Source organism: Conger conger, chromosome 19, assembly GCF_963514075.1.
Source record: "Conger conger chromosome 19, fConCon1.1, whole genome shotgun sequence".
Classification (NCBI taxonomy): domain Eukaryota; kingdom Metazoa; phylum Chordata; class Actinopteri; order Anguilliformes; family Congridae; genus Conger; species Conger conger.
In genome coordinates, this window is record NC_083778.1 from 22,121,779 (window position 1) to 22,149,278 (window position 27,500).

Sequence of the window (27,500 nt, forward strand, 5' to 3'; positions counted from 1 at the left end):
ACACACACACACACACACACAGATACACACATACACACACAGAGACACAGAACATACTTTACACTGTGTTCGTAATAATACGCACTATTTTAGCATTCTTCTGCAATCAATCAGGCAATTTCAAAATGAGTATCAACAGAAACAGTACGTTTTAAAGCTGCAAGCAATAAACAAAAATAAGAATAATATTCATTCAAGCAAAGAAAGTGACAAATACCGTTTAAATATAAAAGCACTGTAGCAGAACCTGACAGAGGAATACACAGCGATTAAACTGATTTAAAAGCGCACAAACACACAAATGAAAGGGTAATAATTTGCTCTGTGAACATGAGCGCGTAACCCAATTTCTCCCTTCCGCTGGCGTTATTATTACGACAGGACACATGCAGTTATGTAACGCATTTACAATCTAGGGCAGGGCCTTCCATGGAAAGCACAGTCCAGCAGTAAAGCAGAGAAGAGTTACGCAAGCCATACACCCCTGTGTAGGTGTGTATGACCCAAATCAGGTACACTGCACCTTTAAAACACAGCTTGCTATGAGCATGAACGTGATCTGGAAGTGACATCACGTCCACAGGACAGAGAAGTGATGGGGATAATAACTATAATAATAGTAGTGGTAATGATTGCTACACACTGCTGTATTTACCTCCTGAGTTCACCTCCAGTAACACATTAAAACGCTCAGCTCAGGGACTCTGCTTCGCTCCGTGTATAAAGGGGTTGGTTACCATGGGGACCTGGCTTTGCGTGTTCCCTGCGGTTCTCAAAAAAGCAGAGTGGACTGCAGCAGAGTTTTTCGCCCATGGCCGTGTCTGTCTGCCGGCTAACACATGCTAGCCTTGCTGCGGGGCTAACTATACACCCCCCCCCCCCCCCACTGCCAGGACAGGTGGTCACACACAGGACCAGTCAAAGGTCTGGACACACCTTGCCCCTTTCTGCTTCTTCTGACTGATGTTTCATTTCCTCTGTCACCAATCAGCGAAAGCAGAAAGGGTTAGGGGTCAGGGTCAGGGGTCAGGGTGTCCACACTCTGGACCGGTACAGTAATCGGAGGCGTTACAGTGCACAGAGCCTCCCGTCGGGGGTGAGACCCCCACAGCCTACCTGTGGGCCATGCTGCCCTTCTTTATGTCGGAGATGATGAGGGCGTCTCCAGGCTTCCTGCTGGAGGGGGCTGGTGGAGAGAGAGAGAGAGAGAGGAGCCGTTATTGGCATTATTTATGAGCCTGACACTGGGCTCTATATATATACATGCAGCAGGCCGTTCCCCTCTCATCTCAGAGTGCTGCGCTGCTCTGCTGGGCTACCCAGCCCGCTCTTATAAAACCGCGTCTCGCCTCCTTCTCTTTCTTCACCAAAATCAATACCTCTGTTGCTTTTTGGGTGCCGAGGGCAAGGTTCAACAGCAGGTTTTTACATTTTTCATTTGTGGTTTGATAGAAATAAAAAAAACATTCTGAAATAACGTCGGCGCAGGAGATGCAGGGCTGTCTGAGTCTGAGAAAGCCCAGGAAACAACTTCTGCTCACCTTCTCACCTGAACTCACACACCTGTACAGCTCTGATACCTGCAAACACACCTGTACAGCTCTGATACCTGCCTTTACCTCAGCGATACACTTAAGACCTCTGTGTACTTAAGACACACTTAAGACCTCTGTATGCTTAAGACACACTTAAGACCTCTGTGTGCTGAAGATACACTTAAGACCTCTGTATGCTTAAGACACACTTAAGACCTCTGTATGCCTAAGATACACTTAAGACCTCTGTGTACTTAAGACACACTTAAGTCCTCTGTGTGCCTAAGACACACTCAAGACCTCTATGTGCTGAAGACGCACTTAAGACCTCTGTGTGCTCATCAGATGACCCCTGTGAACGGTCAGGCCTCCTGCAGCGCAGCAGTTAATCACAGCCCTGCCCTGATTGGACAGCGGTAGCAGGGAGGAGTGCATAGCCTCCATTTTGCGCTCGTCACAAACAGCGCGTCTCCTTCAGCGGGTTTAAGCGGGAGGGTTCTGGCAGCAGGTAGGCGCAGGGAGGGCGCGGCGTGACACAAACAGGAAGTGACAGCTCTATCCCGTCCTCCCGCCGTTTATAACCGCGCGCGGTTAACGAACGCCAGCTGCCGCTGCCGTTTCCTTCCGGAACAATCCCAGGCAATTCACTGTGACACCGCCGCGCTGGGGAATATCAAATGCTCCCAACATCGTTTAAGAAGACCGTCTAATTACACCAAGCCCACAACATTTAGGACCCTGATGGCCCGCCCACACAGGGAGCCGGAGAGATGATTCTGGTGTCGCTGTCGCCCTGGCGATTCATAAATAACCTACAGTAAGCCTGGATGAAATAATAGTCATTTCAGGAGAGTTGGAAGCCTTCCCAAAACGACATTGATACATCATATTAATGAAGGCCGGCGGATGAAGAGGCTTCTTCTCCCAGCGCGGGTCGTAAGTGTGAAATATGAACACTGCAAACACATAAAAACTCCGAGCAGGCAGTGCACTTAAGGGAGGCTGCAGGAGGAAAGTTTCAGGCCCGCAGACTGGGGAGTGGCGCTGCCGTGCCGCACCGTACATCCAGAGATGGACGTGCCAGATAAACACACCGCAGAGGACTGCTCCAACTGCGATTAACAGTATGCATTATGTATAACATTGATGTTCTGTGAGATTGATTGGATGTTCATGTGCAGTTTGTTCGATGAAAGCATGTTGAAAATTTATGTATTGAATGTTTTCATTCAGTGGGCATGGGCTATTCATTGTCTGGGGTCTATGTTAGCAGTGTGCCTAAAGCAGAAAGACATTAGAACGGCTCACTTCAATATTAGTTTATTCAGTCATATCTCCGTCGCAATATTATCGCATATTGCATATTTTCCTCATATTGTACAGCCCTACTGGGCGGAGTGGTGCTCTGTGTTCTGGCTGTGTCAGGGTGGTGTTGTGTTCTGGCTGTGTTCTGCCTGTGTCAGGGTGGTGCTGTGTTCTGCCTGTGTCAGGGTGGTGCTGTGTTCTGCCTGTGTCAGGGGCAGTGCTGTGTTCTGGCTGTGTCAGGGTGGTGCTGTGTTCTGGCTGTGTCAGGGTGGTGCTGTGTTCTGCCTGTGTCAGGGTGGTGCTGTGTTCTGCCTGTGTCAGGGCGGTGCTGTGTTCTGCCTGTGTCAGGGCGGTGCTGTGTTCTGGCTGTGTTCTGGCTGTGTCAGGGCGGTGCTGTGTTCTGGCTGTGTCAGGGTGGTGCTGTGTTCTGCCTGTGTCAGGGTGGTGCTGTGTTCTGCCTGTGTCAGGGTGGTGCTGTGTTCTGCCTGTGTCAGGGACAGTGCTGTGTTCTGGCTGTGTCAGGGTGGTGCTCTGTGTTCTGCCTGTGTCACGGTGGTGCTGTGTTCTGCATGTGTCAGGGACAGTGCTGTGTTCTGCCTCTGACAGCCTGTGTGGTGTTCAGAGCCACAGAGAGCTTTAGTGACCCTCGCAGAGCGATGAAGACGTTTCCCAGTCGCCGGGCCGGCCGCCAGCTGTGACTGCAGCAGAGGAAGAAGGACTGCACTCCTTGGCATGCGCTGCACGGCCTTCTGGGATTCTGCAGTCCTCCTCTGAGATTTATTACACACGCCTCTTTCATCACACCCCTCACACCCTGCTGCCACACACACACGCGCTCACGCACAGGCACACACATACACACACACGCACATACATGCACACACACGCACATACATGCACACACGCACATACATGCAGGCACACAAACATTCACATACACACACACGTATGCGCACAAAAGCACACACATATGCAGGTACACACACATGCACATACATGCACACACACAAATACACACATATGCACCCACTCACACACGCACAGAGAATCCTTCTGATTGCTTTCTGTGGCATCAGCCAGTGAATAATCGTTTGAAACCATAAATCCCTGTTTGCTGTGATGAAATGCTGGCTTCCACAAGAATCTCACTGGAATACATTCCCTGACATTTCACAGCGTGTGAAACCGCAGCATGGGGTAGAATGTTCCGGCAGGTGCTGCAACACACTCTGTAAGAGCATGACATCAGCCCTCTGGAACACACCTTTAATACGGTATGTGTGAGGGCACCTCCGGGTCAAAGCCACATTTATACACATTTATATTGCGCAAAATTAAAAAGTCTCCAAACACAAGCTTCCTGACACACGGGAGAAACGGCGACCTCGGGAGATCAAGACGTCTCAGCGGAACGGAGGCTCGGGAAGGAGGATTTAATGTGCACAGACAACAGCACAGGAGAGGAGATGCACAGCCTCTGGTGAAGGGGAGTACCTCCTGTTTAAGACAGGAAATGAAGCGTCGGCCCTCACAGCCGGACACAGACGCACACGCTGCAGCCGGGGGCCTGATGGCGGCCATTTTGTCTACACAGCTCTGACTGTACAGACTGGAGAGGAGACTCATATAGTATTATAGTCTTGTGGCTCTGTATAGAGGGGTTTGTATTATAGTCTTGTAGCTCTGTACAGACTGGTGTAGTTCTGACTGTAGAGTACTACAGTGGTACAGTCGCTCTGATTGGAGAGTAGTACAGTGGTATAGTGGCTCTGATTGGAGAGTAGTACAGTGGTATAGTGGCTCTGATTGGAGAGTAGTACAGTGATATAGCAGCTCTGATTGGAGAGTAGTACAGTGGTATAGCAGAATGATTGGAGAGTAGTACAGTGGTATAGCAGCTCTGATTGGAGAGTAGTACAGTGGTATAGCAGTCTGATTGGAGAGTAGTACAGTGGTATAGCAGCTCTGATTGGAGAGTAGTACAGTGGTACAGTAGCTCTGATTGGAGAGTAGTACAGTGGTACAGTAGCTCTGATTGGAGAGTAGTACAGCGGTATAGCAGCTCTGATTGGAGAGTAGTACAGCGGTATAGCAGTCTGATTAGAGAGTAGTACAGTAGTAAAGTAGCTCACACTCACAGCTGATGGTGATGCCCAGCTCCACTCCTGGCTTCTTGGGCAGCTTCACATGGAAAGTGCCACTGCTGGGAATCACTGACTCTGCAGGGGAGAGAGAGAGAGAGAGAGAGAGAGAGAGAGGGGGAGGGAGAGAGAGAGAGAAAGAGAGAGGGAGGGAGAGAGAGAAAGAGAGGGGGGAGGGAGAGAGAGAGAGAGAGAGAGAGAGAGGGAGAGAGCGGGAGGGAGAGAGAGAGAGGGGGAGAGAGAGAGGGAGAGAGGGGGGAGAGAGAGAGAGAAAGAGAGGGGGGAGGGAGAGAGAGAGGGAGAGAGAGACAGAGAGAGAGGGAGAGATGGAGAGGGAGGGAGGGCGAGAGAGAGGGAGAGAGATGAAAAGAGAGGGAGGGATGAGAGAGGGATGAAAAGAGATGTGAGAGAAAAAACATTAAAGAACTAAATACAAATAGTATTTTTCATATGCACTCTCTGTAACTCATACTAGCCACCGTCTCAATCCAGCCTCTGTCTACGTAAGAGTGACGTATTAGAATTATTATTACCTCCGAAACAGGCAGGTAAAAACTGAGAACTGAATTCTGTTCTGCGCTGAGGAACTGAACCAGAATCAAGGTGAGCAGGACCGCAGGGAGCGGAGCAGCCAATCAGGCGCAGGCTGGCAGGAGGGCGGGATGTCAGGGTGAGGAACGCGTGATTTTAACAGAGAGCAGCCGGACACCACCGCAGACCATCCATCTTTCAGGGATTATTCCCCTCGTCCAGAGCGCGCGGCTCGTGAACAACCTTGAAACACTTGAGCGAGATGAACATGATACTGATCACCGCCATACCCCGCTCCGCCACGCGTTACATAAATAATCACGACTGTGCGGCTTCAATGCGCTTTCTCAGGACCAGGAAACGTTAAGGAAGGATAGAGCTTATTACGAGAGGGAAGCACATTGTGTAGAGAGATAAGGGACTCTTCTCAAGTGCAAAATCAGACACCGAAGAATAAAGGAATGAGCTTCAGGGCTGTCGGAATGAGTTAGAGGAAAGGTTCTGGGTTGAGTCGGCCAGAATTAGAATAAAGCAGATTAGCAATACACAGAAAATTAATACATTAATTAATTAATGACAAATTGGGCACCAAGACACCGGAGATTATTTAAATGGGAGGCAGAAGTTGAAGTGGATTTTGTCCTGGGGAAAGAATCAAAAGGCTTGTTTATGTTCAGGTAATAACGTCTTCTCTGTTTGAAAGTCATTTCCTAGAACAAACAGTCAAATCTGAATGCAGGGTCTGCGTTTGCATGACAAGGGAGTGGTGAAAAGAGTCTTTAATTAAAAAAGTATTAAATAGTCCTAAATCATTAAGGGTGCTGTCTTTTGTACTTTCTAAAAGACAGAATGCTGTATCACCTACTGTCACTCTCAGACCTTGGTTGAATTCAAATACTTTTCCGAGCTCAATTGATCTTGCAGGGTGCAATTGAGCCAACCGAGGGGACCAGAAGGCGGGGTTTGGACTTTTGGAGAGTGTTCCATAGGTTCCAGTACACCAGCCATGCTAAGTAAAGCATAGAAAAGTATTTGAATCCAAAACGATCACGTGTTTGACCCAGGTCTGATTGCTATCACCTCTGTCCATGCATCACAAGGCTACATAACCAGGGCCACCCAGGGCAGCTACTCTGACAGCGTGAGGGGTTTTCTTTAAGCGCAGAAGCTGTTTCATTTCCTCGCTCTGAAGGGAGAGGGGTGTCAGCGTATAGTAGCCAGCTCTCACACATTTCCGAGACGTGTTCACAGTTCTCACCCAAAGCCGCTCGGTAATTAAGATTTAGCTGAGGCTGTGAAATGTGTAAGTACAGAAATGAGTTTATTTATGAATATGGCAGAGCTGACAGGCCCTGGGACAACAGCGATGAGCTGTGTCCTAAAACACCCCCCCTCTGACCTCCCTACAACACCCCCCTCTGACCTCCTACAACACCCCCCTCTGACCTCCTACAACACCCCCCTCTGACCTCCTACAACACCCCCCTCTGACCTCCTACAACACCCCCCTCTGACCTCCTACAACACACACTGCTCTGACCTCCCTAAAACACCCCCCCCTCTGGCCTCCTAAAACACACCGTTCTGACCTCCATGATGAGAAACGTTGAGTGGGTGAAGGAAATGAACTGGGGATTCAGACTCCCAGCGATGGTGACTCGGCCATGAGGCCCTGCACTCTCACGTTATTCTGCCATCTCCACTGGCCTGCGCCCTTCTGCACCACCGCAGTGCAGAGCCTGCAGTGCAGCCCTAACCACTGATCCACACTTTCACTTTACATCTTAGCCCCATTTAGCAGGGATACAGAGTGATATACATCACATTACAGTCATTTCGCTGATGCTTTTATCCAAAGTGGCTAACAGCCGATTAGAGTAAGCAGGGGCCAATCCCCCCAGGAGCAATGAGGGCTTAAGGGCCTTGCTCAAGGGCCCAACAGCTGCTCCGGTCTTATTGTGGCTACACTGGGTCTTCAACCACCAACCTTCCAGGTCCCAGTCATGTAACCTTAGCCACTAAGGGAACAGGCTGATTCAGCTGAATCTTTATTGAAATGCTTTGGCTCAGGGGTAAAATGTCTGTGCCCTGCTAGAGAATCAATCTTGCAATCCCTCGTCCCTACCCATGATGCAACACTGCTCCCTCGTGTTATATCCGCTCTGAAGAACCCTGCCGTGGAACACAATCCACTCTCTTCCTCTCCCAGGTCAGTGTTCTTCACGTGTCTTGTATTTTTATTTTTCTGCTCTTGTATTGCTGTTATATTACCACTTAGATTTTATGCCCATTTTATGTCTGTTAAGCGCAGCGAACGACCTGACTCAGAAATGTGCACTATCAATAAAGTTTTGATGTGATTTGCAGTTACCTGCCACGTCGAACTCGATCTCCAGGGTGACCTTGTTGGTGATGCTGGAGTCTCGGAGCAGCTGATTGGTCTCCTCCAGCGTGCTGTCCTCGGTGGGAATGCCGTTAATGGCCAGGATCCGGTCTCCGATCTGCAGGATCCCACACCTGCACGGACAGGAAGTGACACGCTCACCCACAGGAAGTGGACAGACACTCGGAAAGGGTGAACCTTTTCCCTACTCATTTACCACCCTGCTGGAAAAAAACTGCTCAAGAAACAGCTGATCACTCAGACCAGTACTTGCTGGTTGACCGGCTAGGCCAGCTTTATGACCACCTGAATTTTCAAGCTGGCAAAGCTGGATGTTACAGCAGGGAAAAGCATCTGAGGCAGTGGCTTAACCTTATTGGAGGTACTGAACCCTGCAAGCTTCATCAGTGCATTCACCAAACCCTTCGTAATTGGAAAAATAAAATATTTCTTCAAAACATAGGTATATATTTTATGACCCTGCCGAACCCCTGGGGTTAAGGACCACTGGTCTGAGGTTCTGCATGACCCCACACTGCAGCGGAGGGGGGGAGCGGAGGGGAGTGGATCCCGTCTCTGAGACGCTGAGATCAGTGGTGTGGAGCCGGAGCGGTGGCAGAGCTCCCTGGCGCCCGTCACTGCAGCGCACGGAGCAGATGGGATCTCTTCCTGCTCCACACGCGGCTCGGCTCAAACACTGAGGACTCCCATCAGATAAAGCAGAGTCATCTCCCCCGTCTGGGACACAACTCACCGCCTCATTCTCATCCCGCCCGACACACAGAACAGCACCAGCACTCTCACGGACCCTGTGTGAATCTACAGCACTGCTCGTGCAGGAACCCGGACGAGAGTAAACAGGATCAGAGCGCAGTCGTACTCAGGGCTGCGGCTCGTGAGTGTCGCCGGCACCAAGCCTTCACTTAATTCACACCTTCAGTTCACAGCTTCACTTGTTTGCATGAATACATCAAAAATTAAGTCACTGTTAAGTGTGTGCATGTGTGTTTGTGTGTGTGTGTGTGTGTGTGCAATATTTTGGCAGGGGAGCTGACAAACACACAGCAGAAGGCGCGCAAACACACACACACACACACACACTCGCACACTCGCACACGCACACACAAGCACACACAAGCACACACACACACACACGTACACACACACACACTCACACACACACACACACACACACACACACACACAGACAAGACACACACACACACACACACACTCGCACACATGCACACATGCACACACGCGCACACACAAGCACACACACACACACACACACACACACACACACACACAGACACACACACAGACACACACACACACACACAGACACACACACAGACACACACACACCGTTTGTGACTGAGGCAGTTTTGGAAACCTTACTTATGTGTGTGAGCTTCATTATACAGCCTACTTCTACATTCCAATGTGTTAATAGGGTGTGCTGCTCCTGAGAGCTGGGTAGGAAAAGCACTCTGTGAAAAAGCGCACCAGTACTGTATTACTGTATTACTGTGCCCTTCACAGCCTGCTTAGAGCTCAGAGCTCATTGACCCAATCACTGCAGCACTTACGTATAATGGTGTGAGTCAAGCGCTTACTTAATTATAATTGATAATTACTTCATTATAACCCAGGCACCCAGCGCAACGCAAAGGTTTTCACGTTATAATATGTTCTTGAAAGGTGCATATCATATATGATGTATTTATTATTATTATTATTATCATTATAATACAGACAGTTCATTTCCAATCCCACACTATTTTCTCCACTGATATCAGAAGGTCTCTCTCTCTGTGGTCTTCTTCTATGTAAAGAGAGATATTGCCTTGCGGTCTGGGCTACTGTAGGCGTGCTGCGCTCGCTGCAGTGCATGCTGGGATGCAGGAGGCCCACCTCTCTGCTGCGCTGTCGGGGTCCATGTAGGCGATGAGGGGGGGGGAGGAGAGCGTTTCCGTGGCGAAGACCCCGCCCTGCAGCTGGATCCCGAAGCCCATGATGGAGTCGCTGACCAGCGTGACCTCGGTGCTCTCAGTGTGCACCACCTGCCCCGTCAGCCCCAACGTGCTGGAGGCCAGGGACACTGAGGGAGAGAGAGGAGGGGGAGAGAGAGAGAGGGGGGGAGAGAGAGGGAGGAGAGGGAGAGAGAGGGAGAGAGAGAGAGAGAGGGGGGGAGGGGGAGGGAGAGAGGGAGGGAGGAGGGGAGAGAGAGAGGGAGAGAGAGAGAGGGAGAGGGGAGAGAGAGGGAGAGGGGGGAGAGAGAGGGAGAGGGGAGAGAGAGGGAGAGGGAGAGAGAGAGGGAGAGAGAGGGGAGAGAGAGAGAGAGGGAGAGGGAGAGAGGGAGAGAGAGAGGGGGGGGAGAAGAGAGAGGGAGAGGGGAGAGAGAGGGAGAGGGAGAGGGGAGAGAGAGGGAGAGAGGAGGGGGAAGGAGAGAGGGAGGGAGGAGGGGAGAGAGAGAGGGAGAGAGAGGGAGAGGGGGGAGAGAGAGGGAGAGAGAGAGAGGGAGAGGGGAGAGAGAGGGAGAGGGAGAGGGGAGAGAGAGAGGGAGAGAGAGGGGAGAGAGAGAGAGGGAGAGGGAGAGAGGGAGAGAGAGAGAGAGGGGGAGGATAGAGAGGGAGAGAGAGAGAGGGAGAGGGGAGAGAGAGGGAGAGGGAGAGGGGAGAGAGGGAGAGAGAGAGAGAGAGGGAGAGGGAGAGAGGGAGAGAGAGAGAGAGAGGGGGAGGGGGGAGAGAGAGAGAGAGAGGGAGAGGGGAGAGAGAGAGGGGGGGGGGAGAGAAGGAAGGCATGGAGGATGACCAGGGATGGACTGAACATCATTTCAATCAATAACTAATATTAATAGAAATAGAAACACCCACAGTGAATTCACAAAGTTGCCTCAGGTGCTGTGGGATGACGTCTACACAGCATAACAATCACCTGATGAAGCTGCTCCATGCGGATATGCTCATTCAGGAGCAAGATAAATGGGCTTCATGAGGACCAGGCAGCAGTGGTGTAACTCTGCTGGACTATCGCTGTGACCTCACACAGATACATTTTACTCTTCCTCTTTTTTCCCTTCCTGACTTAGCCTCTGAAAACACATCACAGGATCGCTGCGGGACATTTCAGATAATGCAGTCGTGTTCATGTTCACAGAAGCGGGGTTATTTTCTCATTACAGGTGGGGGCGGGGTGCATTTGGCTCGGGATGACTGATCCTGGCTGAGATCCGAGTCAGGAGTTTCCCCATTATCCTTCCCCGCCGAAGTGCAGCGGCTCAACAGGACTCAGCGCCTGAAGCCGCAGCCCTCTGTGCGATCCATCAGCGCAGTGATCAGCGGGCGAGGGCTGACAGGAAGGGGGCCAGTTGATTAGGACGCCGCGGTGTCGGCAGTGGTGTATATCATCAGACAGCCCCTCTCCCGGACGCGGTGATGGAGTTAGAGCCCTCTCCAGCGGCCCCGGGCTGGACCGGCCACCTCTGAGTCCCCCGCGCATCCATCAGCCCCGCGGCCCCGGGCCCCGGGCCCCGCTCCCGGTGTCGGTCGCCGCGAGAGACAGGGCCGTGGCCATGACGACCGGCCGCACTGTCGCCATCAATCCCACATCACGCCCCCGGGGGGGGGGGGGGGGGGGTCCATTACACCGCCCCGCTGTCGGCGAATCGCAGAGCAATGACTCGGCAGAGCGGAGAGCCGGACCCCTGATTTACGAGACGTCGCCCGCCGGCCGGAATTACCGCTCCCAACGCCTTTATTGTTTTAAATGTGTCGACCTTTCCCCGCTGATGCAGAGGACGAGAGACGGAGGGAGGGAGAGAGGGGGAAAGAGAGGGAGAGAGGGAGGGAGAGAGAGGGAGAGAGAGGGGGAGAGGGAGGGAGGGAGGGAGAGAGAGGGAGGGAGAGAGAGAGGGAGAGAGGGAGAGGGAGGGCGAGAGAGAGAGAGGGAGAGAGGGAGAGAGGGAGAGAGAGGGGGAGAGGGAGGAGGTGTGTGTACGTGGGGAGGATGGAGCAGGGTGTGGGGAGGATGGAGCAGGGTGGTGTGGGGAGGATGGAGCAGGTTGTGGGGAGGATGGAGCAGGGTGTGGGGAGGATGGAGCAGGGTGTGGGGAGGATGGAGCAGGGTGGTGTGGGGAGGATGGAGCAGGGTGTGGGGAGGATGGAGCAGGGTGGTGTGGGGAGGATGGAGCAGGGTGGTGTGGGGAGGATGGAGCAGGGTGTGGGGAGGATGGAGCAGGGTGTGGGGAGGATGGAGCAGGGTGGTGTGGGGGCTGCAGCAGGATAAACTCAGCCCAGCTCTTACAGGACGAGCTCTGCTCACTGAGAACACTGAACCAGCCTGGAGAATACAGCGTGCTGGCACTGATGACCACACAGACACGCCTGTTCATTATTATACCACAGACACATCTACAGACTGGTAGGCACAGACACGTCTCTGTTCATTATTATACCACGGGCGCAAACACAATTAACCTCCTTTACCCACACTGTCACCACCGGATTTACATATCCAACAATGGACTCAACAATGACCCTCCCAAGGTCACGGCTGAAATCCGGGCTCAGACTCTTAACGCGATGATATCCTATGTTTATCAGTCATCTACAGCGCTATCCCGCGTTTATCAGTCATCTACAGCGCTATCCTGTGTTTATCAGTCATCTACAGCGCTATCCTGCGTTTATCAGTCATCTACAGCGCTATCCTGTGTTTATCAGTCATCTACAGCGCTATCCTGCGTTTATCAGTCATCTACAGTGTGTGCGATATCCTGTGTTTATCAGTCATCTACAGCGCTATCCTGTGTTTATCAGTCATCTACAGCGCTATCCTGTGTTTATCAGTCATCTACAGCGCTATCCTGTGTTTATCAGTCATCTACAGCGCTATCCTGTGTTTATCAGTCATCTACAGCGCTATCCTGTGTTTATCAGTCATCTACAGCGCTATCCTGTGTTTATCAGTCATCTACAGCGCTATCCTGCGTTTATCAGTCATCTACAGCGCTATCCTGTGTTTATCAGTCATCTACAGCGCTATCCTGTGTTTATCAGTCATCTACAGCGCTATCCTGTGTTTATCAGTCGTCTACAGCGCTATCCTGTGTTTATCAGTCATCTACAGCGCTATCCTGTGTTTATCAGTCATCTACAGCGCTATCCTGTGTTTATCAGTCATCTACAGCGCTATCCTGTGTTTATCAGTCATCTACAGCGCTATCCTGTGTTTATCAGTCATCTACAGCGCTATCCTGTGTTTATCAGTCATCTACAGCGCTATCCTGTGTTTATCAGTCATCTACAGCGCTATCCTGCGTTTATCAGTCATCTACAGCGCTATCCTGTGTTTATCAGTCATCTACAGTGTGACACGCTATCCTGTGTTTATCAGTCATCTACAGCGCTATCCTGTGTTTATCAGTCATCTACAGCGCTATCCTGTGTTTATCAGTCATCTACAGCGCTATCCTGTGTTTATCAGTCATCTACAGCGCTATCCTGTGTTTATCAGTCATCTACAGTGTGACACGCTATCCTGTGTTTATCAGTCATCTACAGCGCTATCCTGTGTTTATCAGTCATCTACAGCGCTATCCTGTGTTTATCAGTCATCTACAGCGCTATCCTGTGTTTATCAGTCATCTACAGTGTGACACGCTATCCTGTGTTTATCAGTCATCTACAGCGTGAGCACTATCCTGCATTTATCGGTGCGTCTCCACGGTGACACACTATCCTGCGTTTATCAGTGCGTCTCCACGGTGACACACTATCCTGCGTGTAACGGCGCGTCTCCACGGTGACACACTATCCTGCGTGTAACGGCGCGTCTCCACGGTGACGGCGTTAATGACGTTTCTCCGGGCCGTTCCGGGCCCACATGTGGCGGGCGGTAGAAGCGCGTTTTGGCGCTCAGAGGTGAAAGGTAATGAGTCAGCGAGGCGTGCAGGTCGTTTTACCCCGACTGCGCAGAGCCAGACATTCTCCAACGTTTATCACAGCGGCGAAAAACCTTCATCTAAAAAAGGGGATTAAATGAATCCCTTTTCAAAGAGGAAGGCAATGAAATCCGGACGCTTTCATGTCGACAGTTGGCCCCGCGGCCGGAACCCAGGCTACAGCTAGCGACGCGGCGCGGAGAGAGCTAGCCGGCCTAGCGCTAATGCGTCCACATGTATATTTAATCAGGGTTACTCCAGTGGCTGAGCACTGATCTGGCAGCGTACGGAAAGGTAGATTCCGGCTCGGCTGGTGCCAGCATTAGCTAACAATTACATTACGCTAACGGCTACACTAATGGCTACACTAATGGTTATGCTAACGGCTACACTAATGGCTACACTCATGGCTATGCTAATGGCTATGCTAATGGCTATGCTAACGGCTACGCTAACGGCTATGCTAACGGCGGCACTAACGGCTACGCTAACGGCTACAGCCTACGGCGATAGGCTGGGGAGCGGTGCCGCTTGACTGTGAAGAGGAACCGGGGATTCTGGGATAGCAGTGGTCCTATCAGCTGGACAGCAGTCCTCCAGAGGGAGGGGAGCGCTAATGGCCTCTGCGTTTCGGGTACATTATACCCACTCAAGCCTGAACTCCCCGACACATTCATCTGCCGCTCCGACTGCATTAACACACGCAATAAAAATGCCTCAAGTGATACGCTTCTCACTTCCTCCCCTTCACAAATCAGGCTGAGCGCCTCACTCCCGCTGATTGTGTCGAGAAAAGAAGTCTTTCATTTAATTTTCTTCATTCTGATTTAAGGAGAAATACTTTAAGCTCAGACCTCTTTCAACATCTGTGAATGGACAGGTTCAAGGCACAGGCCTCAGAACTGGAGCTGGTCCCTGGGTGCTGCACTGTGGCTGACCACCGCTCCTAAGCAACTAGGATGGGTCAAGGACAAATTATCACATCAGGCTCAGTAAAGTTTCTCATCTTATTTTACCCAAACCATCTTTCATCCAATTGCAGGGTTTTAGTAATTCTCACAATCCTGCATGGGACTTTTAAATTATTTTCCAGCACTCGGATAAAAGTTTAAAAAGTCATTGAAGTCCATAACTGACCCGGCTCCAGACGGTGAAGTTGTGGTCCTAACTGATGTATTTTTACACTGACAGGAAGATGAAGGAGCTTCATTAGGCAGGGATTGGGAAGTACAGGGTGTGCTCTCTCTAACAGGCTGTTCTCTCCTTCCTGTGTCCTGCTGTTTAATCCACAGAGGAGAGGACTTGTGGAATGTCTTTTTGCTCAAGACTCGGTTCTAGAACTCCACTGCTTTCAATTACCAGTAGTGGTTGTGACATCAGAGTGAGAATCTTAGCAGTTAAGAACATGCACATACGGAGCCCTGGTGTTCAGACAGGAAGTGCACGTACGGGAGCTTGTGTACAGACAGGAAGTGCACGAACAGAGCCCTTGTGTATAGACAGGAAGTGCACATACGGGAGCTCTTGTGTATAGACAGGAAGTGCACGAACAGAGCCCTTGTGTATAGACAGGAAGTGCACGTACGGGAGCTTGTGTACAGACAGGAAGTGCATGAACAGAGCCCTTGTGTATAGACAGGAAGTGCACATACGGGAGCCCTTGTGTTCAGACAGGAAGTGTACGTATGGGAGCTCTTGTGTATAGACAGGAAGTGCACGTACGGGAGCTCTTGAAGTCCTTCTTCTTGAGTTTCCTGCGCAGCATGGTTCCGCGGGGGCTTGTGGGATACAGGCTCCGGGGCAGCGTGCCCATGTTCAGGGAGCTCAGGCTGTACGCGCTCATCGAGGTCGGAGAGAAGGACGAGCCCAGAGCTGGAGAGAGAGGGAGGGAGAGAGAGAGAGAGGGAGAGGGAGAGAGGGAGAGAGAGAGGGAGAGGGAGAGAGAGGGGGAGAGAGAGGGGGGGAGGGAGAGGGGGTAAGAGAGAGAAAGAGAGAGAGAGGGAGGAGGGAGAGGGGGAGAGAGAGAAGGAGAGAGGGAGAGAGGGCAAGGGAGGGAGATAGAGAGAAGGAGAGAGGGTGTGGAGAGGGAGAGAGAGGGGGAGAGAGAGAGGGAGAGAGGGAGAGAGAGAGGGAGGGAGAGAGAGAGAGGGAGAGGATGCGAAAGAGAGAGGGAGAGAGGATGCGAAAGAGAGAGAGGGAGAGAGGAGGTGAGATAGAGGGAGGGAGGTAGAGAGAGGGGCAGAGATAACGAGAGAGGGATGGAGAGAGAGAGAGAGAGAGCAGATGTGAGCACCATGACAGCAGTGAGGTGGGGGGTGGAGGGGTTCTTTGTCACTGCAGAGTGCAGAACCACCCCGTTCCCAACACACTGAATCAATACATCAATCAGCCGCTAATCCCCTAATCAATAACCCTGCCGTGCACATGAAAGGGTCCCACACAGACACTTCAGAGCCAAACGGCCGTCTGCAGAGGAGGGCTCCTCCGGCTCACACAGAACCGGCCGGACCCCGAGGACCTTCAGCATCGACTCCCGGCCCAATACTAAAGCTCCACAACCAAAGAAATATCACACCGTTAAAACTGAGCACTTAGCCGCTACGAAGCGCGGCGTTCAGCGGGGAGCTGTCAATCAAGCGTTCTCCTCGGTAAGAAGTGTGTTTACTGTTCCCCCTACAGTTCTCCTTTAATCCTGAACCGAATTAAATTATGATTTATATAACCTAAAAAAACATCCAGCGGTCTGAGAGGCAGCTTCCTGCGTCCGAGCCAACGCACAGGGCTCTCCAGCGTCTCTCTCCCTCTGAAATCTGAGCGTAATCTCGATCCTTCACCTGCACACACGTAGCCCAGCACACCGGCCTCCTGCTCCCTGATAATCATGCGGACGCGCTGATTAAAGATTCCCCGCAGGCCCGGGCCAAGGATCATTTCAGCAACGATTTACAACGCAGTAAAGAAAGCGAATATTCCTGCAGACTGCAACCGTCTCCATGCCTACACCTTCAGACGGCCCCCCCGTTACACCACACAAACACACAGCACTAAATTATGGAGCCAGTTCTGCTCAAAGAGATAAACAGGACTGAGAGCTTTGCGGTGAACAGCAGACAATTAGCAGCGTGAAGCCTCCAACCCCTCCAAACATCCAACCCCCCACCCCACCCTCCCCACCCCCAATGAATTAGCCATTACACCGCTCCCCGATCCCTTCCCCTTGACTTTGCATCGTCCTTGAAACGTGGTCGACACCCGACATGGGAAATCGATAAGCGGTGAGGGCTGAATTTACAGGGCGATGGCTGCAGCCGTGCCGGGCCTGGAGGACAGGCTGCCGGAGCAGGGCCAGCCCGATGTGCCTAATACAGGACCGTCTGCACGAGGAGCCGTCTGCAGGAGGACCGTCTGCAGGAGGAGCGTCTGCACGAGGACCCGTCTGCACGAGGACCCGTCTGCAGGAGGACCGTCTGCACGAGGACCCGTCTGCACGAGGACCCGTCTGCAGGAGGACCGTCTGCACGAGGACCCGTCTGCAGGAGGACCGTCTGCACGAGGACCGTCTGCACGAGGAGCCGTCTGCACACAGCGGCTGCTCGTTACTGAAGAGCAGCGAGAACAGCACGATTTCACGCCCCGCGTCGGAGGCAGTTAGGGGTAATTGAGACGTAGCCCGGGCATAAAAGGACAGCGTGTCACAGCGTGCCCTTATCAAAATTCCCACCCCATCCGCGGAATGCTGAACGGATTTCCACAGCCGTGACTCTAACTCACACTCTGCGGAAATGACTGAGAGAGGCTCCGGAATGCAGATCAGCTGGGCGCAAACAGAGACACCTGTTCAGGGCACAGAGCTCCCAGCACAGAGCGGAGCTACAGGATCAATCTCTGGTGCTAATGAGCACACTGCATGAGCGCCATCCACCCAACCCCCCAAACATCCACCACCCAACCCCCCCAAACATCCACCACCCAACCCCCCCAAACATCCACCACCCAACCCCCCTAAACATCCACCACCCAACCCCCCCAAACATCCAACCCCCCAAACATCCACCACCCAACCCCCCCAAACATCCACCACCCAACCCCCCCAAACATCCACCACCCAACCCCCCCAAACATCCACCACCCAACCCCCCAAACATCCACCACCCAACCCCCCCAAACATCCACCATCCAACCCCCCCAAACATCCACCACCCAACCCCCCCAAACATCCACCACCCAACCCCCCCAAACATCCACCACCCAACCCCCCCAAACATCCACCACCCAACCCCCCCAAACATCCACCACCCAACCCCCCCAAACATCCACCCCCCAAACATCCACCACCCAACCCCCCCAAACATCCACCATCCAACCCCCCCAAACATCCACCCCCCAAACATCCACCACCCAACCCCCCCAAACATCCACCATCCAACCCCCCCAAACATCCACCCCCCAAACATCCACCACCCAACCCCCCCAAACATCCACCATCCAACCCCCCCAAACATCCACCCCCCAAACATCCACCACCCAACCCCCCCAAACATCCACCCCCCAACCCCCCCAAACATCCACCACCCAACCCCCCCAAACATCCACCATCCACACACCATCCACACACCGTCCACGGCACGGACACTGCAGGATTGTTGAATCACATCTGAGCAGATTCTCCCAGTGTGCCTCCTTCAGCTGTGGCTGAAACCTGGCCCTGCAGATTTAAAACCCTTTTCACAGCCGTTCAGGGACAATGACCGGCCGGATGAGGACTCAGTTCCGCTCTAATTTAGATGTTTCTATTTATCTTCAGCAAAGCCAGGAGGGAGAAACACAAAGGAAACAAGAGAGAGAAATGCACTCAACACATGAAAAACAACCCCCCCCCCAAATAAAAACCAAAAATAGAAACCAAATGAAAGGAAAGGGGAGCAAGACAAAAGAAGAAGGAAGAGGAAGAGGAGGATAAGAGAGGAAGAGGAGGATGAGAGAGAGGTAGAGGAGGAAGAGAAGAATGAGAGAGGAAGAGGAGGATGAGAGAGAGGTAGAGGAGGAAGAGAAGAATGAGAGAGGAAGAGGAGGATGAGAGAGAGGTAGAGGAGGAAGAGGAGGATGAGAGAGGAAGAGGAGGATGAGAGAGAGGTAGAGGAGGAAGAGAAGAATGAGAGAGGAAGAGGAGGATGAGAGAGAGGTAGAGGAGGAAGAGGAGGATGGGAGTGAGGAAGAGGATGAGGAGAGAGGAAGAGGAGGATGAGAGAGGTAGAGGAGGAAGAGGAGGATGAGAGAGGAAGAGGAGGATGAGAGAGAGGAAGAGCAGAAGTAGGAGTAAGGGAGGAACATTACGAAGGCTGGTGGGAGAGGTTTTGTTGTGTTTGGAGGCTGGGGTCCGGGCCTGGTCGGGCTGGTAGGTGTTATAGTGCTGGTAGGGGAGGCTGCTGCTGGTGCTGTTACCACTGGTCTCCCAGGGAAGAGTCCTGGTGCTGCGCTGCACCTTGACTGTCCACCAGGGGGCAGCGGCGGGAGGGCGCCAAACACAACACAAAACACGAAAACACAACAACACAACACAAAACACGAAAACACAACAACACAACACAAAACAAACCGCACAAACCAAACAAACAAACAAACATAAAAACGCAGACCAAACAAAAACACACCAACCAGACAGAAAAATGTAGACCAAACAAAATTATAAATGCACAAAAACAACAAACAAAAAATGCACAGACCAGACCATACAAACAATGACGGGATGACAGAAAGACAGAATGCGTACAGAACAGACCGAAGAAATGAAATACACAAAGTCCAGAAAAAACAAACACAAAATACACAGAATAGACAAAACAAAAACAACACAAAGGACAGACAGGCAGAAGAACAAACAGAAAACAAGCAGCAGAAAGAGGGAGAGGTAAGGAAACACCAGCAGGAAAGAGGGAAGCACACATGCAGGTGTGTGTGTGAGTGTGTGTGTATGTATAATGTGTGTGAGAGTGTGTGTGTGAGTGTGTATAATGTGTGAGAGTGTGTGTGAGTGTATGTAATGTAATGTAATGTATGCGTGTATAATGTGTGTGAGAGTGTGTGTGAGTGTGTATAATGCGTGTGAGAATGTGTGTGTGAGTGTATGTGTGTATAATGTGTGTGAGAGTGTGTGTGTGTGTGTGTGTGTGTGTGCGTGTGTATTCTGTGTGTGTGAGTGCATGTGTGTATAGTGTGTGTGTATTCTGTGTGTGTGTGTGTGTGTATATGTGTATTCTGTGCGTGTGTATATGTGTATATAGTGTGTGCGTGTATAGTGTGTGTGAGTATGTGAGTGCATGTGTGAGTGTGTGTATGTATAGTGTGTGTGTGTGAGTGTATGTATTCTGTGTGTGTGTGTGAGTGTACGTATGTATAGTGTGTGTGTGTGTGTACGTATGTATTCTGTGTGTGTGTCTGAGTGTATGTGTGTATAGTGTGTGTGAGTGTACAGTGTGTGTGTGTGTGTGTGTGTATGTATAGTGTGTGTGTGTGAGTGTACGTATGTATTCTGTGTGTGTGTCTGAGTGTATGTGTGTATAGTGTGTGTGAGTGTACGTATGTATTCTCTGTGTGTGTGTGTGAGTGTATGTGTGTATAGTGTGTGTGAGTGTACAGTGTGTGTGTGTGTGTATGTATAGTGTGTGTGTGTGTGTGAGTGTACGTATGTATTCTGTGTGTGTGTACCTTGCTCGGGCCCTTTGAGGGCCAGCCGGGTCTGGTGGTGGGGGAGGATCTCCATCTTGACGTGCTCACAGGCGCTGGCCAGCAGCTGAGTGGCCTCGGCCAGGGAGCAGAACTCCATACTGGTGCCGTCCACCGACAGGATGTGGTCACCCGCGTGCAGCGCCCCGCACCTGCAGGGGGCGACATCACTTCCTGTCACGCTCAGTGAGGGTCATGCATTACCACATGACTTCACTGCCACGAGGCAAAGGCTAATGGCTCAACTTACAATAACATATACAGGAAATGTTGTGTACATTTATGTTATATATGATAGGTCGGTGGAGTTGAAACGTGTGGATGAATCACTGACTCACCTGTCTGCGATGCTGGCGGGCTTGACCTTGTCGATGACGATGACCTGCTTGTTGCAGTACGTAGAGGTAGACAGCGCCACTCCCAGGCTGGAGCCCAGAGACTTGGCCACCTCCACGAGCAGAGGCCCGGAGGCGGTGGCTATCGAGTCTGTCCCGGGGGCAGAGAGGAGGATTAATAAATAAAGCCATAACTAAACAATACAATAACAGCACACAACCCCGCGGGAGGCACAGCAGCCCTCCCCCCTGTAATTGGACAATCGGCACCGCTCCCCACAGTGCGATCGGGGGGGGGCTCTGCGACGCCCCACACAGGGCAATAAAGAGAGCCGATTACACCATACATCTCACCGGGGCCGAGCCGTAATGGAGCCCGGGCTGAGCCGTAATGGAGGACGGCGACCGGAGGGCCTCCCGTATGCACAGCAACGGCGGGGTAATCAGCCCCCGCCGCGGGCAGGCTGTAAAGGGCGGGTCTTTACGGGGCCCGCGGGTCAGGGCCAGCGCTTACGAGCCCATCCCCGCGGCGCCCGCCCGGAGGACAGGTTACGAGGGGCAGGAAATGGCCTCTTTTTGTTGCCTCTCATCAGGCTTTAAATCAATGAGGACCAACGGGGGAACGGAGGCGGAGGGCTCTGCCCGGGTCTGTATGCCCCGCACACAAGCGCTCGCCAGGGGAACGGGGGAAGGCGAGAGGCAATGACTGGCATTACGATCGCACTCCAGCGCTGGAAATCCACCGCGCCCGAGCAGTGAATCTGAAGCGCGACTCCTGCTCCTCACACCTCAGACGCGGGCGTGCTGCAGATTTCACAGACTGGCTGGGTCATGGTCTGCAGACCCATGGTGTGCCGTGAAACTGCTCACCAATTTCACCCTCATTGCCTGGCTGTGCGGGTAAAGCTTGGCTCTGCCCGACTTCTCCCTGGTCCCACCACAGGGTTATCACAAACAGCACAGAAAATAGAGGCCATGTCTATGAGTAATCTTTCTCTCTCTCACACGCACACACACACACACATCCTCTTTCTCTCTCACACACACACACACACAGACACACACTTTCCCTCACTTTCTCTCTCTCTCTCACACACACACACACACACACACACACAGACAGACACACACACTCTCCCTCACTCTCTCTCACACACACACATACACACACACCCTCTCTCTCACACACACACACACACACACATACACACACATCCTCCCTCACTCTCTCTCTCTCTCTCACACACACACATACACACACACCCTCTCTCTCACACACACACACACACATACACACACATCCTCCCTCACTCTCTCTCTCTCTCTCACACACACACATACACACACACCCTCTCTCTCACACACACACACACACACACATCCTCCCTCACTCTCTCTCTCTCTCACACACACACACACACACACACACACAGACACACACACAAACACACACACAGACACTCTCTCCCAGATAAACAGAAGCCTGCGGTGCTTAGCGCTGTAATGAACAGGACTCTGCAGGAGCGGATAGTGATCAGCAGGGTAAATTAATAAGAAGGGGGCTGTGGTCTAAAACAGTCCCACCACAGCTCTTGCCTGACGTTAATGATGTTTGGCAGCGTAAGGATTGGGATTGCTTTAAAATCGACCAGGACGTCCACAGCAGTGCATGCTGCTCTGTATGCTGTGGAAGAGCCCATGAGTGTAAACCCTGCATGTAGGCATGCGCTGAAGTAAACACACCTTTACTCCAGATATCACGCAATCATCCCCCTTTAACAATGTGTGGTGCGGGGCATATGGCGTAGGGTGCAGGGTGTAGGCTGTAGGGCGTAGGGTGCAGGGCGTAGGCTGTAGGGTGTATGCTGCGGGGTGTAGGCTGTAGGGTGTAGGGTGCGGGGTGTAGGCTGTAGGGCGTAGGGTTCTGGGCGTAGGGTGCAAGGTGTAGGCTGTAGGGCGTAGGGTGCGGGGTGTAGGCTGTAGGGCGTAGGGTGCAGGGCATATGGCGTAGGGTGCGGGGTGTAGGCTGTAGGGCGTAGGGTTCGGGGCGTAGGGTGCAAGGTGTAGGCTGTAGGGCGTAGGGTGCAGGGTGTAGGCTGTAGGGCGTAGGGTGCGGGGTGTAGGCTGTAGGCTGTAGGGCGTAGGGTGCGGGGTGTAGGCTGTAGGGCGTAGGGTTCGGGGCGTAGGGTGCGAGGTGTAGGCTGTAGGGCGTAGGGTGTCGGCTGTAGGGCGTATGGTGCAGGGCGTAGGGTGTAGGGTGCGGGGCGTAAGGTGCGAGGTGTAGGCTGTAGGGCGTAGGGTGCGAGGTGTAGGCTGTAGGGCGTAGGGTGCAGGCTGTAGGGCGTAGGGTGCAGGGCGTATGGTGCAGGGTGCAGGGCGTATGGTGCAGGCTGTAGGGCGTAGGGTGGTGCAGGGTGTAGGGTGCAGGCTGTAGGGCGTAGGGTGCAGGGCGTATGGTGCAGGGTGTAGGGTGCAGGCTGTAGGGCGTAGGGTGCAGGGCGTATGGTGCAGGGTGCAGGGTGCAGGCTGTAGGGCGTAGGGTGCAGGCTGTAGGGCGTAGGGTGCAGGGCGTATGGTGCAGGCTGTAGGGCGTAGGGTGGTGCAGGGTATAGGGTGCAGGCTGTAGGGCGTAGGGTGCAGGGTGTATGGTGTAGGGTGCAGGGTGTAGGGCGTAGGGTGCAGGCTGTAGGGTGCAGGCGGTAGGGCGTAGGGTGCAGGGCATATGGTGCAGGGTGCAGGCTGTAGGGCGTAGGGTGCAGGGTGTAGGGCGTAGGGTGCAGGGTGTAGGGTGCAGGGTGTAGGGCGTAGGGTGCAGGCTGTAGGGCGTAGGGTGCAGGGCGTAGGGCGTAGGGTGCAGGCTGTAGGCTGTAGGGCGTAGGGCGTAGGGTGCGGGGCGTAGGGTGCAGGCTGTAGGGCGTAGGGTGCAGGCTGTAGGGCGTAGGGTGCAGGCTGTAGGGCGTAGGGTGCAGGGCGTAGGGTGCAGGCTGTAGGGCGTATGGTGCAGGGTGTATGGTGCAGGCTGTAGGGCGTAGGGTGCGGGGCTTAGGGTGTGGGGCGTACCCATGACAGACACGTCGTACTCGATCACCAGCGTGGCCTCCTGCCCGCACTGCTTCAGGATGCTCATGGCCTCTGAGTGCGACGTGCCCTGGAGCCGGATCCCATCAATGCTCAGCAACCGATCGCCAAGCTTCACTGTGCCCTCCCTGGAGAGAGAGAGAGAGAGAGAGAGAGAGAGAGGGAGAGAGAGAGAGAGGGGGGGAGAGAGAGAGAGAGGGGGGAGAGAGAGAGGGGAGGGATTAATAATTAATTAACAATTATTGTTGATTGTTTCATAGTGAATTGCTTTGGCAATATTGCTTATATACAGTCATGCCAATAAAGCATTATTGAATTGAATTGAGAGACACAGAGGAGTGGAGAGAGGGAGGGAGGGGAGATGGTGATAAAGAGAGAAAGAGGAGGGGGAGGCAGAGAGCCATAAGTGGGGCGATTCTTCTCTAACAGGCCTGTCCGTCGGGCTCTGGGAGGACTGCAGCTTCCTGTTCTCATCTCCACGGTAACACTGTGTGTGTCACTGTGCTAACACTGAGTGTGTCACTGTGCTAACACTGAGCGTATCACTGTGCTAACACTGAGTGTGTCACTGTGCTAACACTGAGTGTGTCACTGTGAGTGTATCACTGTGCTAACACTGAGTGTGTCACTGTGAGTGTATCACTGTGCTAACACTGAGTGTATCACTGTGCTAACACTGAGTGTGTCACTGTGAGTGTATCACTGTGCTAACACTGAGTGTGTCACTGTGCTAACACTGAGCGTGTCACTGTGCTAACACTGAGCGTGTCACTGTGCTAACACTGAGCGTGTCACTGTGCTAACACTGAGCGTGTCACTGTGCTAACACTGAGCGTGTCACTGTGCTAACACTGAGCGTGTCACTGTGCTAACACTGAGCGTGTCACTGTGCTAACACTGAGTGTGTCACTGTGCTAACACTGAGTGTCACTGTGCTAACACTGAGCGTGTCACTGTGCTAACACTGAGCGTGTCACTGTGCTAACACTGAGTGTGTCACTGTGCTAACACTGAGTGTGTCACTGTGCTAACACTGAGCGTGTCACTGTGCTAACACTGAGCATTACTGTGCTAACACTGAGTGTGTCACTGTGCTAACACTGAGTGTCACTGTGCTAACACTGAGCGTGTCACTGTGCTAACACTGAGTGTCACTGTGCTAACACTGAGCGTGTCACTGTGCTAACACTGAGTGTGTCACTGTGCTAACACTGAGTGTCACTGTGCTAACACTGAGCGTGTCACTGTGCTAACACTGAGCATTACTGTGCTAACACTGAGTGTGTCACTGTGCTAACACTGAGTGTCACTGTGCTAACACTGAGCGTGTCACTGTGCTAACACTGAGCGTTGTCACTGTGCTAACACTGAGTGTGTCACTGTGCTAACACTGAGTGTCACTGTGCTAACACTGAGCGTGTCACTGTGCTAACACTGAGCGTGTCACTGTGCTAACACTGAGTGTGTCACTGTGCTAACACTGAGCGTGTCACTGTGCTAACACTGAGGCGTGTCACTGTGCTAACACTGAGCATTACTGTGCTAACACTGAGCGTCACTGTGCTAACACTGAGCGTGTCACTGTGCTAACACTGAGTGTGTCACTGCGCTAACACTGAGCATTACTGTGCTAACACTGAGTGTGTCACTGTGCTAACACTGAGTGTGTCACTGTGCTAACACTGAGCATTACTGTGCTAACACTGAGCGTGTTACTGTGCTAACACTGAGTGTGTTATTGTGCTAACACTGAGCGTGTCACTGTGCTAACACTGAGCGTGTTAACTGGTGCTAACACTGAGCGTGTCACTGTGCTAACACTGAGCATTACTGCGTTAACACTGAGTGTCACTGCGCTAACACTGTGTGTGTTACTGTGCTAACACTGAGTGTGTCACTGTGCTAATACTGAGCATTACTGTGCTAATACTGAGCGTGTTATTGCATCAGTGCAGAGATGGGGATCCGCTCTGCTGCATCACTCCAACATGGCCCAGAAAAAACACCTCACTCAGGGGCCCAGAAAAAACGCCTCACTCAGGGGCCCAGAGACGCTCACTCAGGGGCCCAGAAACACCTCACTCAGGGGCCCAGAAACGCCTCACTCAGGGGCCCAGAAACGCCTCACTCAGGGGCCCAGAAACACCTCACTCAGGGGCCCAGAAACACCTCACTCAGGGGCCCAGAAACGCCTCACTCAGGGGCCCAGAAACACCTCACTCAGGGGCCCAGAAACACCTCACTCAGGGGCCCAGAAACACCTCACTCAGGGGCCCAGAAAAAACGCCTCACTCAGGGGCCCAGAAACGCCTCACTCAGGCCCCAGAAACGCCTCACTCAGGGGCCAGAGACACCTCACTCAGGGGCCCAGAAACGCCTCACTCAGGCGCCCAGAGACGCCTCACTCAGGGGCCCAGAGACACCTCACTCAGGGGTCCAGAGACACCTCACTCAGGGTCCAGAGACGCCTCACTCAGGGGCCCAGAGACACCTCACTCAGGGGTCCAGAGACGCCTCACTCAGGGGCCCAGAGAGTGCCTCAAATGGAAATTAAATTAGCACACACTCCAAATCACGTGAATTTTGATAAAAGGTTTGAGATTACAAAAGGGCCATCTGAAGTTAATAAGAGGATATCTCTGAAGTGTGTGAGGGGGGTATTAAACAGAAGCACAGAAGGGGATTTGCAATTCTCAAATGTGAAAGAAAGAAGAGTAATTTATTCCAAATGTGCAGAGGAAACGGGGGAGGAGAGAGAGAGAGAGAGAGAGAGAGATGGGGGGGGAGTGAGGGAGAGAGAGAGAGAGATGGGGGGAGTGAGGGAGAGAGAGAGAGGGGGGGAGTGAGGAGAGAGAGAGAGAGAGATGGGGGAGTGAGGGAGAGAGAGAGAGAGAGAGATGGGGGAGGGGGAGTGAGGGAGAAAGAGAGAGAGAGAGATGGGGGGGAGTGAGGGAGAGAGAGAGAGAGATGGAGGAGGGGGAGTGAGAGAGAGAGAGAGAGAGAGAGCACTCTGTGGGAGAACGCTGTAAGGCAGATTACACATGTATTAGAGTAGGGTGCATACACTGCATTTCTGCATTAACTCTCAGCATTAACCAGGGAAGGCACAGTTACCGTGTCATAATTCCCTTCCTCTGGATGTTTTGAGTGCTGCAGCAGAGGGACCTCCGGGATGGTTTAAACAGTAATAAGAGCTACAGTGGGACGTTTTAAACGCCCGACAGGTCACATGGTCTGTGAGGTCACCTGTCAGCTGGGCTCCAGGCCGGATGGTTGTTATGACGATGGGGCGGGACTTGTTCCTGTCCTCATGGGCGCCTCCTGTTGGAGCCAAGTCAAAAACATGTCAGCACACACACACACACTGTACACACACACATGTGTTTATTAGTTTGTGTGTGTGAATGTGTATGCGTGTGTTCTTACCTCTGATGACGAACCCAAACGTGTTTCCCTCTTGTGCAAGGTGACCTCCACAGTCTTAAACACCACTCTGGAGCCCTGAACAGCTGTGTGTGTGTG

The 27,500-nt window shown here is 52.5% G+C and overlaps 1 protein-coding gene across 1 annotated transcript in view; it reads right to left on the reverse strand.

The window, feature by feature from the left end:
• The window catches only part of LOC133118773 (glutamate receptor-interacting protein 1-like), a 111,244-nt gene that overhangs the window by 20,481 nt on the left and 63,263 nt on the right, over positions 1–27,500 (reverse strand). The window contains 12 exon segments of the mRNA XM_061228975.1: positions 1,117–1,186; positions 4,979–5,059; positions 7,884–8,029; positions 9,813–9,999; positions 15,565–15,714; positions 20,548–20,717; positions 20,904–21,051; positions 23,961–24,106; positions 24,410–24,423; positions 27,238–27,299; positions 27,405–27,437; positions 27,440–27,487. Of these exon segments, the coding sequence (XP_061084959.1) occupies positions 1,117–1,186; positions 4,979–5,059; positions 7,884–8,029; positions 9,813–9,999; positions 15,565–15,714; positions 20,548–20,717; positions 20,904–21,051; positions 23,961–24,106; positions 24,410–24,423; positions 27,238–27,299; positions 27,405–27,437; positions 27,440–27,487 (1,255 nt within the window).